Source organism: Centroberyx gerrardi, chromosome 13 (assembly GCF_048128805.1).
Source record: "Centroberyx gerrardi isolate f3 chromosome 13, fCenGer3.hap1.cur.20231027, whole genome shotgun sequence".
NCBI classification, from domain to species: domain Eukaryota; kingdom Metazoa; phylum Chordata; class Actinopteri; order Beryciformes; family Berycidae; genus Centroberyx; species Centroberyx gerrardi.
In genome coordinates, this window is record NC_136009.1 from 7,366,926 (window position 1) to 7,383,254 (window position 16,329).

At 42.7% G+C, this 16,329-nt stretch overlaps 1 protein-coding gene across 1 annotated transcript; it reads right to left on the reverse strand.

The window, feature by feature from the left end:
- Positions 1 to 13,951: 13,951 nt before the first annotated feature.
- fabp6 (fatty acid binding protein 6, ileal (gastrotropin)) lies at positions 13,952 to 15,971 on the reverse strand. The gene is made up of 4 exons (XM_071918562.1): positions 15,883 to 15,971; positions 15,545 to 15,720; positions 14,984 to 15,073; positions 13,952 to 14,045 (listed from the first exon to the last, which is right to left on the reverse strand). Exons 1-4 carry the CDS (start codon positions 15,947 to 15,949, stop codon positions 13,995 to 13,997), a joined length of 384 nt encoding a protein of 127 aa, XP_071774663.1. The 5' UTR covers positions 15,950 to 15,971; the 3' UTR covers positions 13,952 to 13,994.
- Between the last annotated feature and the right edge of the window lie 358 nt (positions 15,972 to 16,329).

A 16,329-nucleotide genomic window follows, 5' to 3' on the forward strand; every position in this document is an offset into this window, starting at 1 on the left:
GCTTGCCAGGCAGAGCTATTGTTCACGGAATTAAATTACATCGGTAGGGAGACAAGGAAGCACGCAAATCTGATTGGCTGTTGACTTGATAAATAAACAAACCTGTCACTGGAAATGAATGGGCTTCATGTTGCTCGCAGAGTGAACACACGCTTATACCACTACATAATAATCTCTCTTTTTATGAGACATAAAGTCCTGTAAAATGCATAAATGCTGTTTGAGTAGTAGTAGCAGTACCAGTGTGTGTGTGTGTGTGTGTGTGTGTGTGGTGTGCGCATATGCACCTGATCCTTCTGTTGGTGCTTGCCTGTGTTTACAGCAGTTTGCAGTTGCATGCGATATGCCCGGTTGAAAACAAACAAACAAATAAACAAACAATAGCCGGTCGACCCCAGCTGTGAAATTGTGCTTTAATTTCTCCCTCGCTCTTGTCAACAGTGGATGAGCGAATGAAATGTGACAGGCAGGGATGGATGTGTGTGTGTGTGTGTGTGTGTGTGTGTCCATCTCTCTCATACATTCCTGTCAGTCTAAGTGGGACTGCTGCTGTCTAGCACCTCAAAATGCACTTCTTCCATTATTATATTATTATTATCAGTGTAGTTAATATTATAGACTTGCATACAGAGTATGTCCACCTCTCTCTGGGGCTTCTACTGTGGAGTCTACTCCCTTATCAGCCTAATTACTATTCACTTATATTGGAGAGTGGGGTCACAGTGCAGCTAACCCCGTCTCCATGTGTTTGTATGTTACATAAACTAGTCACTGGATTGTTTATGGTTTCCTTGGGTGCTAGTGTGATTGCTTCAGAAAAAAGCCAGGCAAATAGAGCAAGATTAAAGGGGCAATAAGTACGTTTTTACTGCCTCATAGCGCAACATGAGCATAATATGTCTGCAGGGGTTGATAGGGTTGTTGTTCAATACCAATGACTCAACCATTACTTCACCAGCTGGCTTTCAAAACTCACTTTCTGGCCCGTACTCTCCGTTTTCCATCTCTTAATGCACCTTTAAAGAGGGAAAATGAGCGCTGATCACAAGGTAAAGCGTTTGGTTGTGTGTGGCGTCGATGCCTTTTAAGCTGAATGAATGAACAGAGAGAAAGAGAAAAGATGTGCAGAACACAGCTAGGAAGAAGATGACACATAGATGCCTAATCGTGGCTTTGAGGCATAGAACCACATTGAAATGATTAATATGGAGACTTACTGTGAAAAAGGGCTTACCTTCCCATAACTATAGTGTCCCGTTTGCCCAGTTATTCATTTTCTGATACATGACCTTTTATATTTTCTAAATAACCAATCAATATCAATAATTTCATTTCATACAGTATGTCAGAAATTTGTCTTATTGAATTAACTATTGAATAGCGGTAGACCCAAAAGATCTTTGGAATTTGAATGAAGCAGCCACTAAAAACCCTTAACTTTCATAAGACCCATGCAAGGAATGACCCCTGCACTGTAAATGATGCAGCCTACATATTTTATGCATTATAAGAGTTCATTTTCATTTTGTTCCTAACATGTTCAAGCAAGTTATATTTGGTGTAATTCAAAAGTAAATAAGGCTCGGTCTAGGTCTTATTCATGGTCTTAGCAAGGCAGGTTTGATAATGGTTACCAACAAAAGACCACATGAAGCCATATCTATCTTTGTGTTTAGGCCACACACACACACACACACACACACACACACGCACACACACACACACACGCACACACACACACACACACACACACATTCTTGTCTGCTCAAGTATGGTCTTGGTTCCATCAGCTGGGACATTTGAACTCAGTGACCGACAGAACTAGCTGACCTGTCACTGCTGTGACAACTCGCTGATCGGTGTGTGCGTGCATGTGTGTGTATGTGTATGAGTGTGTATGTTCGAAATGTCTAACAGTGTTAAGCCCCAACTGGGAGGGTGGGGGAGGGAGGGAGGGAGGGAAGGGAGGGATGCAGGAGGAGAGGGAAAGGAACGAGAAGAGGTAAAGGGATGGACAAGAAGAAGAAAGGAAATGGAGAAGTATTTGCATCAGACCTTAGATCGGGCCCAAAAAAACAAGCCCGACCTTACCAGAGCCCGTGCACGTTCTGTCTGAGCCCAGCACGGGCCCATCCCATTGGCTGCATTTATGGGCCCGAGCCCGGTTTAAAACCAAAATTTTCTTAGTAAGTTGGCTGTTTATAAGTAAACTAATTCCGCGTTGGTTGAATGACAAAATCTGTTCAGAATTACGTGCGGGATCTTACTGAATAGCTTACTTCCTCTCGCAAAGGACTCGCAAAGCGAGTGTGGTGCCGTGTAGGCAGCGAAAACCCGACACATTATGTTTTTATCACCAGTCAATCAAAGGTTCCGATTTGATTTCAAATCGGAACCTTTGACTTGTGATAAAAACATAATTGACACAAGGAATTAACAATCAGACTTTGCGGATTACAGAGAAATTTGAATGACAGAAATCTGTTCAGAATTACGCACGGGGTCTTAATGAATAGCGCAACACAGAAGCGAAACTTGTTTCAGTTGGTTCAACAAACCCGAGCAGCCTTTGCGCATGCCTATATATATATATACATCTATCTATCCGGGGCCTACATATAACATTCTGATTATCACACCAAATAGCTTACTCCCCACCCCAATTATTAAAAAAAAAAAAAAAAAAAAAAAATGGATGTTATAAAGAAAAGGATCTTATATCTGACCACGAGACCGGCCCGGGCCCGAGGAATGGAGGGGGGCGGTCTCGGGTTTGGGCAGAGATTCAAACCTCTGATTTACATTGTAGTGGAATATAAGGAATGCACCTTTAAAGATGCTATCCCACCTGGTGTCACACAATGTAAACTGCAGTGTAGAGGCTGGCAGAAGCTGCCAATCTTCTTGCCGATGGTCTCGTTTGTTTACAGTAATTCTACTAATCTCTCAAAATGTATGTTGTAATGATTTATTGATGCTAAAATGCTGCAAATAGCACCTTTAAGAATCTGAGTTAGGATAAAAAACTGAAAAAAACACAAAAATAGTCTGTTCAGATTTCAATGGTTGGCCAGCTCACACTAGACTTGTCAAGACTTGTCCAGATCCAAGCTATAAAAACCTGCATGATCATCTATGCTGACTGCCTCAAACTAGTAGTGGTAGTGTGTCCAGCATTATTGATACTGTGCTATCTTGTACTACTTATTACAATCCAGAGACAATGTTACTATCTATCAGCTAATGGTTAAATATTGTTTTTAAGACAACTGTTTCTAATTAGTATATGATTGGGACGCCTCTGGGAAATCTTTAACAGAACTGAGGCTAAATCCATCTGCTGTTATGAGCTATATAGTCTATTGATTTTTCTTCTCTTTCAGCCAGCCAGAACTACCTGAATATTATTTTTATTTAGTGATTATTGGAAAACATGATCTCTTACACGCACACACACACTCCCTGCCAGATGATATGCTTCCTCCTTTTAACCCTCTTTCATTTCTCCTTCTCAATTCCCTCCATCCCTTTTTCTCAATCCCCCCTCCAGCATAATGTGTGTGGGTGGGGTATGTGTGACATATGTGTGCATGTCCATCATCATATGTGCGGATTTGTGGTGTTTATAGCTCTGTGTTTTTGTGTGTGTGTTTGCATACATGTTTGGTGCATACTAGGTGTATGTGTGTGTGTGTGTGTGTGTGTGTTTTCACGTGCTGTTGTTCCAGATATTAGAATCAAATGAACTGTGAAATAAGCTCCCTTCTCTCTCCTGAGTGTAGTTGTGGGAAATCCCTTACTGACACATCACACACGTTTACCACCCATCCCTCCATCTCTATACCTTCCCACCTTGGCCATTACGCCTCAACATTTCATACTGAGAAGGCGGGTACACCAAGCTATGGATGTACTATTGAGGAAGCAGGCATACTAGTGAGAAGGTGGGAATACTGTGTACAAACCCACATACATTTTAAGATACATTTTCTGATAAGTAGATCTAATCTATATCTTCGGAGAATACCCTATACGCCCAGAAAGCGAGGGCATATTGAGGTAGGTATACTGTGTATATCAAGATAAAGTGGTGTGTATACTCTATATGTCCAGAGAAAGAGCTGGTATACTCTATATACCCATAGAAAAAGGTAGTAGAGAGGAGAGAGGCAGATATACTCCACTCTATCCAGAAAAAGAAGTGAGATATGGTGATACTGGGAGGTTTGACGTTTGTTCCCCATATTGAGTCACACCCAAGATGTAAAAATGGCACCTTCATGCCTTTGTGGTTGGCACTCAGAAGGAAGTGAATGAGATTAATAGAGGAAAAGACTATATTGACTGGAATCCAGTAAAGGTGCATGTAGCTGTAGACTTTTGGCATTACGATTGTGAGATTATCAATATAAGTGTCATTTTATTATTTCATTATATGAAAACCCTTTTCAGCATTGCTTAAGTGTAAATTGAATTACATTACATGAAACAGTTTCTTTTCAGGATGCTATATCTCCATTTTGAGGAAAAATGTATATGCAGATATTCAAATATGCAGATGACTTCATCCTCTAAACTTCTCTTTTACAGTTTTACAGCACTCCTGGTGACTCCTAGAAACTCAAAAGTAATGGAAAACCATCAGATTATCTCATTAAAATTAGAGCAATCTAATGTCTTATATCATTGATTACAATTTCAAGCAATGCATTTTTAATCCCCAGCCCTGCCCCTGTGGGCTGGTCCTCCAACCCCAACAGTGGATCTCCATTAGTACAAAAAAAAAACTCCAGAGGAACATGGCGGCCTCACCTTGCCCCAAGGCTCTGCTCCAGTTTTCCTTTATTGGTAGAGGGCAATCAAAGACACTTGTCAGTGCCGCTCATTCGCTCAAACACACACAGACACACACACACACACACACACACACAAATACATCATGCAGTAGCTTAGGTGGGTGGGAGGTACGCTGTTAAAAATATTCAAACAAAAAAACACCTCCATCTCTCTGTTCTTAGGATAATCTCAGTGATTAAGTCTGGTGTTTTTTTTTGTAATAATAGTACCCATGATGTTGCAGCCCAATAGCCCACGCTTGACATATTTTTGGCCAGGCAACCGCAACATTTTCCTCCCTATCAGAATTTGGATGGGTGCTAATGAAGAGGATGTGCAGATGGGAGATGACGGCGCTCCAAATCATTAATTCCCATTTAAGACGCAGAATATCTAAAATCAGTCTCCCGTCGATGAATCGATTAACGTCGTCGTCATCTGACACGACGCATTTCAAATCCCGGTGACTCACAATTCACTCCGGTTTCTTTGTTTCCTCTCCTCCGTCGGATTCCTCTCCCTCGCCTCTCCGCCTCCTCTCCAGCTGTTAAACCAATTAAATGCTCACAGAGGGTAGACTGCCCACTCTCCTGTCGAGAAAAATACATGCAATAAAAGCCCTCTTCTGTGCAAAGCCATTGTGTGCGAGGCAAGGGCCGCCATCTTTAATTATGGCCTACGCCCCCACCCTTCTCCCCTCCGAACAGAAGGCTGTAGGTGCAGACGGGCGACTGGCGCTGGATCAGATGTTAGTGTTTTATGTTGGACGGCCAAAGGGAAGGGAAGTGATGCGGCGGACGACGCTGATCCCGGATCAGCCCGAGGGGAGTCGGCGGCACCCCGGAGTGACTTGAATAGCTGATCCCGGGGGTGGGAATTTGGATACTGGAATGTTTTAGAGAAAGGGAAGAGGTTGAAAAGGGGTCAGAGAGAAGGAGGGGCAGAAAGTATAATTATATAGGTATAGTACAGATATACATGTACTCTGTTTATGCCATTCCAACTCATGTGTACAGCTTTTTTTCCCCTTGCCGTGTTCAAAACACTCAGAACCCAGTGCAATATTCTCTAGATTTGTATGTTTATTTTTTGTTTATTTATTCTATTACTGACTGCCATAGCTTCCTATCAGTGCAATCAGCCAGGCTCCAACAGAGACCATGTGTGTGTTTGTGTTATGCTTTGTGACCTGTATGAAATCCCAGTTCCTTGTGTGCGCAAACTTGCCAATAAAACTGATTCTGAAAAGGAAAAGGACAGGAAAAGAAAGGAAAGGAAAGGAAAGGAAAGAGAGGATTTCAGGAAAAGGAACGTGATAGAGTGTGTGTGTGTGTGTGTGTGTGTGTGTGTGTGTGTGTGTGTGTGTGTGTATGTGTGTGTGTAGGATGGGATGGGCGTGTGGGTCACAGAGAGAAAGAGCGAGAAAGGATGTCAGAGATCCAGAGAGAGAGAGCTGACAGTTTTACGGCCAGGAGAAAGAAAGCGAGAGAGAGAGCAAGAAAAGCTTAAGGCTTGGAGAGAGAAAGAGAAAGCTTCAGAAAAGGAGGAGAGGTGGTGGGTTGGGAGGGGGGGGGGTGGGGGGGGGTCTAATAGAGCGATGATATCACAGAGCGAGAGAGAGGGGGCGTACAGAGGCCCGTGCCCCTCCCGGTGCCCCGTGCCTTGAGGGGGGCACCCAGGGCGGCTCTGGGGAATGCGAGGCATGAGAGGGGAACAAAGCAGACTACTGTCCCCCAGAGAGAGGCCTTGTTCTGGGACAGGGGGGTACAAGGAGTCAGCCTCTCCGTGTATGAATGGATGGATGGATGGATGCCGGTTCCCCCGGCTGGCCGGGCCGGCCGGCTAACTGGCCTGCTTGCCCACAGAGCGGGCATGTAAAGGAACCCGGGGCAAGACTGGGGAATGTGAGGCATGAGGATGGGAACAATGCCGACTACTGTCCCCCAGAGAGAGGCCTTGTACTGGGCTATGGGGCACGAGGAGCCAGCCTCTCTGGATGGATGGATGGATGGATGGATGGATAGATAGATAGATGACTGGCTGGCTTGCTGGATGACACACCAAACAATCTGATGGATACAATGTACTAGGGATGGGACGATATGCTTATCTCATGATATGATTCGATACATGATATGTGGTTCACCATTTGATACAAGTATGACTGTGCAGAATTACGTTTATTTCTGAGCCACAAATCTTTCTTTAATTTGCACAGATGATGGATGGATGCGTTCGAAGCTAGATGGATAGATGGAAAAAAAATTTTTCTTGTTTAACTTTAATCCTCCTCTCTACTCTCCTCCACTTCTTTCAGTATTCTTGCGCTTTAACCAGAGTGAATCATAGCCTTTGCTTTTACATACTACAGATGTTCCATTATGCAGTGTTGCAGCCTATTTCAGAAAGATATGATTTGGCATTCTACCCGTCCTGCCAGCTCCTACTGAAACATACTTTACATTGCGTCTTTCTCAAATCCTTCACTTCCCCTCTCTCCCTCTACACCCTTCTCTCCATCTTTCTTCCTACTCCCTTATTCTCATTTGCATAATATCTTAATTATCAGATTGATTCTGCTGCCTCTTTGTTATCAGTACAGTAAAGAACAGGGCAAAGGGGTGGAGGGGTGATAAGCAGTGTTTCTGGAATGACAGGAGCGCTCCGTCAAGATGGCTGTGGTTTGATATCTGCTGGCACAACTGTGCCATGCAGGCCTACATTCAGGCCTACATTCAGTCCTGCATTCAGTCCTACATTCAGTCCTTGGGGCATAACTCTTTTCTTAGTATCTTGGTGGAAAAATGCTATCTTTTAATTTGACCATGTCAAATAGCAAAATGTAAACATTCTGTGCTTGCTGGGTTCAAGAGTCAGACTGCTCTGTTTGGATCATTTACCAACCCCAGGACTTTAACCCAGGACCCCCACATGAAAGTCCACTGCCCCACCAGATGAGCTAAAGCAACAGTGTGGCTGCCTGAGAAACTTTCTGTATCTCTGAATATCTCTGTCCCCCGTGGCTCTATTTGTGCACTGTTGTTTATTTATTTATTTATTGATATTTTTGGGGACTCTGACCAACAGAGTGACTTATACTAGCTGCTGGTCGCAGCCAAAAATAGGCAAAAATGGTTTTAGTACTATTTTCATCATTTGAAATGTAGGTGTTAGGGATAGGAACAGTCAATTCCCAATAGAAAGTGGCATATAAATGCTGATAAGTAAATATTTACCTTATTACTATCTCATGAATGCCTTGAACTTAAATAGACCCTAACATGGTCTAAATAAGTATCTAAAATCTGAACACATAATTGTTTTTTTTTTTAAATTTTCGAGGGGGACTGCACTGCAGCTTGACCCTGAATAAGAATAAGTGGGTAAAGAAAATGTATTTGACCACAACAATTTTGGGCATATTCACATACAGTATGTTCTTGAATAGTTTGACCTGTAGGGAAATAATCTCAAGATGCTAGTCTGTTTTAATACAGTATTAATACATATTATAAATCAATGTAAAGCCGTTTAGTGCTTCAAAATACACATAAAACTCAAGTTAAGTGCTCACACATTGTCAGTGCTTGCCTCAAAAGCTCAGATATTACAACTCAGTGAAAAACAAATGTTTAATCTGAGAAAACACCATGTAAACAAAGCCAGTAGTGGGGAGACATTATTGCACCATCACCATATTGCAATTAAAGAAGGGACCTTTAAGAATTGAACTCTGAAGTGTTGCACACCACTTTCATTATTCCTTTGCTCCAATACCATCAGTGTTGGGAACTTCACACTCATAGGGGAATAACAATCTTTTTCAGAAGTGGACTGTAATATTCCCATTAGGGCTAGTGTGAAAAGTCAGCTTTATGGACTTGAGAGAGAATGAGGGAGAGACTCAAAGAAAGAAAGAAAACAAAGGAGAGAGAAAACAAGAGATTGAGAGAACAAACGCCGTGGAATCAATCGAGGCCCATTGAGCAAAGCTGGTGGTTCTTTGTCACATAAATACAAGCGGACAATGTGCGCAATTAATACTAAATCGAGCGGTGCCGACATGGGGGAACTAATTCACCGCTCCCTGGTTTTCTTCTCTATCCAATCCGGCCGACCACCTTTTGCCAAGACAGGAGAACTTCCAGCCAATTACCATTGCGTTACCATGGTTATTACAGATAATGCCAGGTTATTAATGCTCAAAGTGCCAATCACGTCGCGGTTTTTCACCCCTTCATTATCCTACCCAGGTTATTTTCTCCCTGTCGCTGTTTCTTGTTTTCCTTCTTATTGTCTTGATCCCTCTCTCATCCTCACTGACTCACTTTTCTCTTTCCCTCCTTATCTGGCGCTTTCTGCAGAGCGCTGTGGAGTGAGCGGCTGCGGTTGCAATTGGAGCTGGTGGAAGACAGTGGTACTCCAATGGTAATCCGTTGATAGTAAATGGAAAGTCACGTTTTTTTGTGTGTTTTGAAAGAAATGGAGAGACACTTGAGAATTTCTGGGTCCATTTCACCAAGACAGTTTAGCCTAGTCTAGTCACAACCAAAAAAAAGCTCTATTCAGCGAGGAAGGCACCGCCCTCTAAGCATCTGATTTTTCAATTATGTATCCTAAGGCATTCCACAAAACATTTCAGGAAATGAGCACACAAAAGAATTATGTCACATGAAAAGGTTAGCTAGCGGTTAAGTTTAGGGAAGTAAAGTAACTTTGGTTAAAGGCATAGGATTTTGCTGCTTGTGGCTTGTAAACACAACTTGCAAAGTTGACCCCTCCTACCCTAACAGTAAAAAAGTACAGCGAGACGAAACGCCAAGCAGACACGACTCGTTTCAAAATGAGAATGAATCTGTTGGTTTTCACCTGTTGGAGAGTATTGAAGGAGAGGACGGGATAAAGAGCGACATGTTGGCTTGTTTTCTGTTGGAAAGGTAAGTGCCGGTTAGCTTAGCTATCAGTTTTTCTACTACAACGAAACTACGCTAACGGTAGCTAGCTGCCAATTCACGATACACACTACCTCTGGCCAGTTGCTCTGTTTTAGAGTTCGAGACCTCTACCGCTGCCGCGTGGCTTTTAGATCTAAACGATTCAGCAGTGGTTTTGGTTGCAGTTGCACACACCTGCTGCCAAAAGGTTGACGCCCAGAAACGTCCCGAACATTAAGAAATTAGAAAATCCAGGCAGAAGGCAGGCTCTCTGCAGACACACACACTGTCACACACTACCAGTGGGCCATAAGTAATTGAGTAGGATCATTTTTGGATGAGTTTATGCTATTTGAAGGGGGAAAATCCTGCTCAGTATGCCTTTAAAGTTTTGGTCATCGTTTAATAAGAAAACCTTAAGCTGAAAATGAACGTTTCACTCACAGTAGAAAATTTCTTCTCCTGAGTTGGGACTTGAACCCAGACTGTCGGAGTTGAAGGTAAATGTATCCGGCCGTCTGTTTCTAGTCTCCTTCACGTAATCCTTTCATGGTGGAGAAACATATTTCTTTCACTTTTCGTGTACGGAGCACATATTAGCATTTTAAGACATCGTGCTCACTTTATGACATTTCATGAGACCAGGCTGCATTCCATTAGGTTGAAAGAGGGATGCCTAAAGTGCCTTCCATAGGATGTCAATTTTTCATGAAAAACATCTTGATCTTTGGCAATGGAGATCTCAACTGGGAAAATGTTTCAAGGGATGCCATGACGTTTTGAAATTTAGTTGTTTTGATGGTTTTTACTTGTCACCTTAAGGGAATACAAATTTATACGTGGCACCACATGCTGCAAGCTCGCTGCCAGTTTGAAGCAACCTGATGTCACACCTGTAGTTCCTTTGCTTTGTTCCGCATCAGCGACTAATTTGTTACAATGTTGCAGTTAACCCTTGGTTCGGTTTCTTTTCACACAGCAATATTTCTAAGCGGACCAAGATTTGTAAACAAACACCAAGCGCGATCAAACTGGTCCCTCATTGTTCGTGCGGGAATTCTGTACTTCCTGGAAAAAAACAAAACAAAACAAAACACAGGAACACAATGGAGGCTTGCGGACCAGCAAGGACAGGTTATTGTCTTTGCTGTTATTCTCTGGTTTGTATACCAGTGTTTACTGCATGAACAGAATATTCAATTTGAATGAGCGCCTGCAGTGACATATTCACCCACCCACTTCTACTCAGAAGACATATCAGGTAAGCTTGGTTTGGTTCTTTGGATCGGATTGCATTCTCTCTAGAAAGGAACCGTACCAGAGTTAATTTGGAAGCAGACCGAGACCACCCTCTGAAGATGGTCTCGGTCCGCTTGTTTTGGTCCGCACCCGAGTGCGACTGCTGCGTTCATATCTGCCCAAACAAATGGAACGTGGGGGGGGAACGCTCCAGGGTCCAAAAATAAAGGCTCCAAACCAACTAGGTGTGAAAACGCCCTTAGAACGAATCTGAAAGTAACTACAGAGTTGCTTCATAATGAAAGGAGATCACGCTTGTTTGTGTTTTATTATCCACAATTGTCAGATTATAAATCTACTTGTCTACTTTGCATTTATTAAGCACATTCCCCCATGATAATTTCCTTGAAAACAACAACACTCACTGAGGACAAGGGAAACACATTATTTAGGGAATATAAATTTTGGCACAACACCGATAATGTAGACCTGTCTTGACGTAGACTAGATTTACTGATCATGTTGCGATCCAATTAAACAATCAATCTTTTCTTCAAATCTATTCTTTGATGAATTCACTAAATTAGACATAACTACTGCAAATCTTCGTTCGACAATATCATTGCAGTGCTACAGAAGTGATGTTACTGTCATGCACGTCAAAAATATGGTGTGGCTTTTGTATAATAATTGAAAAAGAAATTAGGCCCCTGATTTTGGGATCATCTTATATGGGACAAAGTGTCTGGGGAACACAAGTCCTCATTCCCTCTAGGCAAAGCTGCTAATCAGCATTAATAGCATTTCTTTGTACACATTCTACCTTGGGTCAAAGTTAACCTTTCTTTCAGAGCTGCTTGTAAGCATAGTTCACAGAAACAGCGGCAGAAACACAATATAGAGATGTTAACAAGCCAATCTCTCTCCACTCCTGGTTGCCAAGATGGAGACCAATCAGGAAGAAGCAAAATAGCCAATCAGAAACAGTAGCCTTGGAAATAGCCAATTAGGCCTGTTTGTCTGCGAGGACAAAGGAAGTGATATTGCAGAGTGATTGCACCACCATTGAGCTACAAAAACATGCTCAAATGACACCTTGCTTGTTGCCTTCCAACCCTAATTTTCCAGGAGTATAAGATTTTGATTGCATCGGCGCTGGCAAGAGAGGACTTCTCATTATTACACCAAAACAATCGCCACCTCAGAGGCAAAAACCTGAGATTTTGTTTTCATTAGGGAGCTATTGAGTCACCAGCTCTCGAGTCAAGGCCAGCACACACACACACACACACACACACAGAGAGACATGCACTGAGGCTCAGGTCTGGCAAATTTATTCTGAAGATATGTACCTTTCGCCAGTCGACTTAATGAAGCTGTAAATTTAGAGACATGAGAGCCTTTACAGTGCTCCTCTGAGAGCTTCTACAACGTTCCTGGGACCGAGCTGGTTAATTAACTGATTGTTTGCTTGGCTGGAAGCCACGGAGAAATAGGGTGGAGAGAGAGAGAGAGAGAGAGGCGAGGAGAAGAAGAAGAGGAGAGGATAAGAGGAGAGAGGGCAGGGGAGAATAGGGGTGCGAGGTAGGATCGAGCGGAGAAGAGGGAAGGGGGGGGGGGACAAAGGGAAAGTACAAGGAAAGGAGATGAAGTGGGCAGGAGAGAAGAAAAGAGGAAAGGGAATACAAGGAGAGGAAAGTGTGGAGGAATAGAGGAATACAGGAAAGAATCATAGAGTAGAGAACGAGGAGAAGAGCAATGAGGGGAGGATGTAAGGATCAAGAAAAAGGAACAACAGTGGAGAGCAGATGATTGGCCAGCATCTACTTCAGGCTCTCTGTTATTGTCAAAAAAGGAGGAAAACTCTTTAAAAACGCAGTAAATCAATCAATAAATCAATCACTAAATATCCTGGGAAATCAATAAATTGCCTGACTATGTTTGGTGGTGGGTGGGCAATGATATTTTTTTATTCTGGACTGCAGTGGGCCAATGTTGTCACTTATACATTGTTGCATTTTCCCAGTCACCATAAAACTCAGTCATAACCTTAATCTCTGCATCCTTAGACAAATTCTACGCTGTACCTCTACCTGAACCTTGTAAATCAGTGACAAAATACCGTTTTACACTGTTTTATGAACTCTGTGTTGTCAGATCAAAAACATTACTGCATAAATCTTAGATTAAAATTGCATCACTTTTACACCAATTTTATATGGTTTTATACATAGAGGCCCTGAGCCAAAAGACACCAGTGGTAGGCGGTAGGTCAGTTCATTGTAGTCCAACATTTATGGATTTGTATGTGCTGTAAATCCCTCTTGCATCCACCTCTCAGACTCATGCTTGTACTTCACTCAAGGTTGGTCTGAACACCTTTACCAAAATATCTTAGCCATTACTTTTAACAGTCTGTCGGCCGTCATGTGTCTTGTTATAGTGTCCTTGAGCAAGACACTGAAGTCCTACCTACTTGTAAGAGTATCTGCTAAATGCCTAAAAATTAGAAGAAGTTACGTAACGGTTACATTCAAAGTGCATGGTGTCTTCTCTTCATGTCAGAGGAGTAGGGGCTTCAAAAGTTCCATGGAAGACTATGACCTGTTTGCAGTGCGTTAGACCATTTGACCATCATCACTGCTAACTTGGATCCACTGGCTTCCTGTGTCACTACATAGGTTTCTTTAACCTTTGTCACTACATGCCTAATCTAAACGCTTACTCTAATTTTGACATAACCTCTAACTTTTGGCCCCTTTTTAAAGTGAACACTGGTCAAAATGCCCTTATGTCACCAAAAACTCTTTATTTCTTATGTCCAGAACTCACACAATATGACACACACACACAGACACACAACTAGGAAGTGTAGATGGGGACACAAGTTCATGTTGGCATTAAAGTCTTAGTTTATTGATTGCAACAGTGGTTGTTCTGAGGTCTCGGCTTGTTGTAACTGTCAAAGAGGTCAAAGGTCAGCCTTTAGATCTTCTTGCTGGTTCTCTTCAACACGACAGACCCAGCTTTGGAGGTCTAGAGACAGAGAGAGAGAACAAAGAGATAGAGAAGTAAATGATTAAGGGGGGAATGTGTTATTCTTGTGCCTTGGTGTAGTTCAGTATGTATCATCAAACAATCAACCTGTCTCTCGTGGCCCAAAAGAAAAGAGTTTATCGTGCCCCCTAATCTATACGGTATATCACACCAATATAAAATGTAAAATGAAAATGGAAATGGTGAATTTCCTGGTAATAAGAATATACATTTCAGCTTGGAATTGATAGCTCTAGTGTAAAATGAAGGTCATTTGGATATAAAATGTAGAACATTCAATCAGAACGTTCAGTCTCTCAATCACTGTCAGTGGAGCGGCTTGGCTCTCTATATTGGTGTGACATCAGACATTAAACTCTTCTCTGGGTTAAAAAATATTCATCTGAAATCACATTTTATTTCACAAAAACAAGTGAAACAGTCTGCCAATGGGGTGAGATAATTCCGCTTGTTTCCAATCCTAAATTCGTAATTTTTCAAAAAAGTATTTTCCAAGAATTTTCTTGAATCAAGTGTGAATTGCCTTATTCTGCCTTGTTTCAAGATATTGACACTTGTTTATAGAAAATTCCTAAAGTAAGTGAAACTGCATTGGAAACAAGTGAAATTCTCTCATACTGATTGGCAGACTTTTTCACTTGTTTTGGGAAAAATCTGATTTTAAGAGGGAATATGAAAATGAATGGCTTGTTAAGATGGATAGTTTTTGCAGTAGAACTCCGAATTTTTTTCCCCGTTAGAAAATGCTTATCCCAGGTCATGGAAATATAATTAATGAATTCTCATATTGAGTGGCATTCACCTTAACCTGTATCAATGATCCCCCATAGGGAAACTGGGTAATTGGGTATTGAGTACAGCAACATTCTACAGTGTCATGCTAGCTTCTCAGCACTGTAAGGCGTGAGAGCGCTCACCTCTATGAGCTTTCCTCCGCTGATCTCAGAAGTGTGGTGGTAGTTGGGGAAGTCAACGCTCAGCTTGCCTCCCTCCATGTACACTGTGGCCTGGAGACGCAAAAGTACAGCAGTCAGACTCCCAGGAAACATCCATCCATCCATCCATCCATCCATCCATCCATCCATCCATCCAACAATCCATCCATCCATCCATCCATCCATCCATCCATCCATCCATCCATCCTGTCACCCTCCCTCCCTTCTACAGGGTAATTTCTACTCGGTGCAGTTGGATCACATAGATTGATCTCATGACTAGTCTTAGGCTAAAGAACCAACTGAACATCACATGAAAATAACAGGAATCCCTTTTACTCCATAATAACATGATGGTGTACCAGAAATATTTGAATCTAGCACTTGCTTGGTAGGTTGAATGTACCTTAATCGTAAAGTCTAGTTTGACCACATTTATTGAAACTCTTGCACTTTATATGTACATTGACACCTTGCTACCTTGAACTTCTTCCCTTCTTCCCACGCTACCTCCCTCCTTTCTTTCCTATCCCTTGTTCCCACCTTGAATTTCTTCCCTCCGATGGTCTCCATGTCGCTCTCCTTGCCGACGATGAACTTGTTGGTGACGGTGGCGTTTGTGGGGTAGACCTGGGTCCAGGAGAAGCTGTCTCCGTCCTGGGTCACCTCGGTGATCAGCTTGTAGTCGCGGCCCTTCTCGATGATGTCAGCGGGGATACCTGGAGGAGGAGGGGGAGGATTGTTGGTTATTAGAGTGCAGTTTGGCATCGTAGATCAATCTAGACAATAAGAAGAGGAGGAGGGACAGTGGACAGCGTTTCAGGCTTAGAAGAGTTTCGGACACTTTGCTTTAAAATGAAGTTTGGACTTTAGGGTCTCACCAATCAGCTTGCAGAAGTCTTCGTATCCCTCCTGGGTTTCGGTCTCCCATCTTCCGGCGAAGGCCATGTTGAGCGGAGTGGTGGTGTCGGTGGTGGTGGTGGTGGAGTGAGAGCAGAGATGCCGAGGCAAGCTTAGGGAAAAGCAAGGTGCTAAGACCAACTCTCTCTCCGCTTATATACTGTCCACCTCTCGCCACCCCGCATCTCCTCCCCTCATCTGCAAGCGATGACACAAGAGGACAATTACAGCCAGAAGAAGATGATGACACCGACAGTACAACTGGCTGCGAGGGAGAGGGCAATAATTCACCTAAACAGGCAGTGAATGTTTATGGAGTTTTGAAGCAGTGAGTAAAATGCTGACTGCTCTTCAGGGCGAGCTAGTAGCGAACCTCCAGGTCAATGAACTCTCAGCCAATGGCTTTATGGGCGCACCCTTGACTTTTA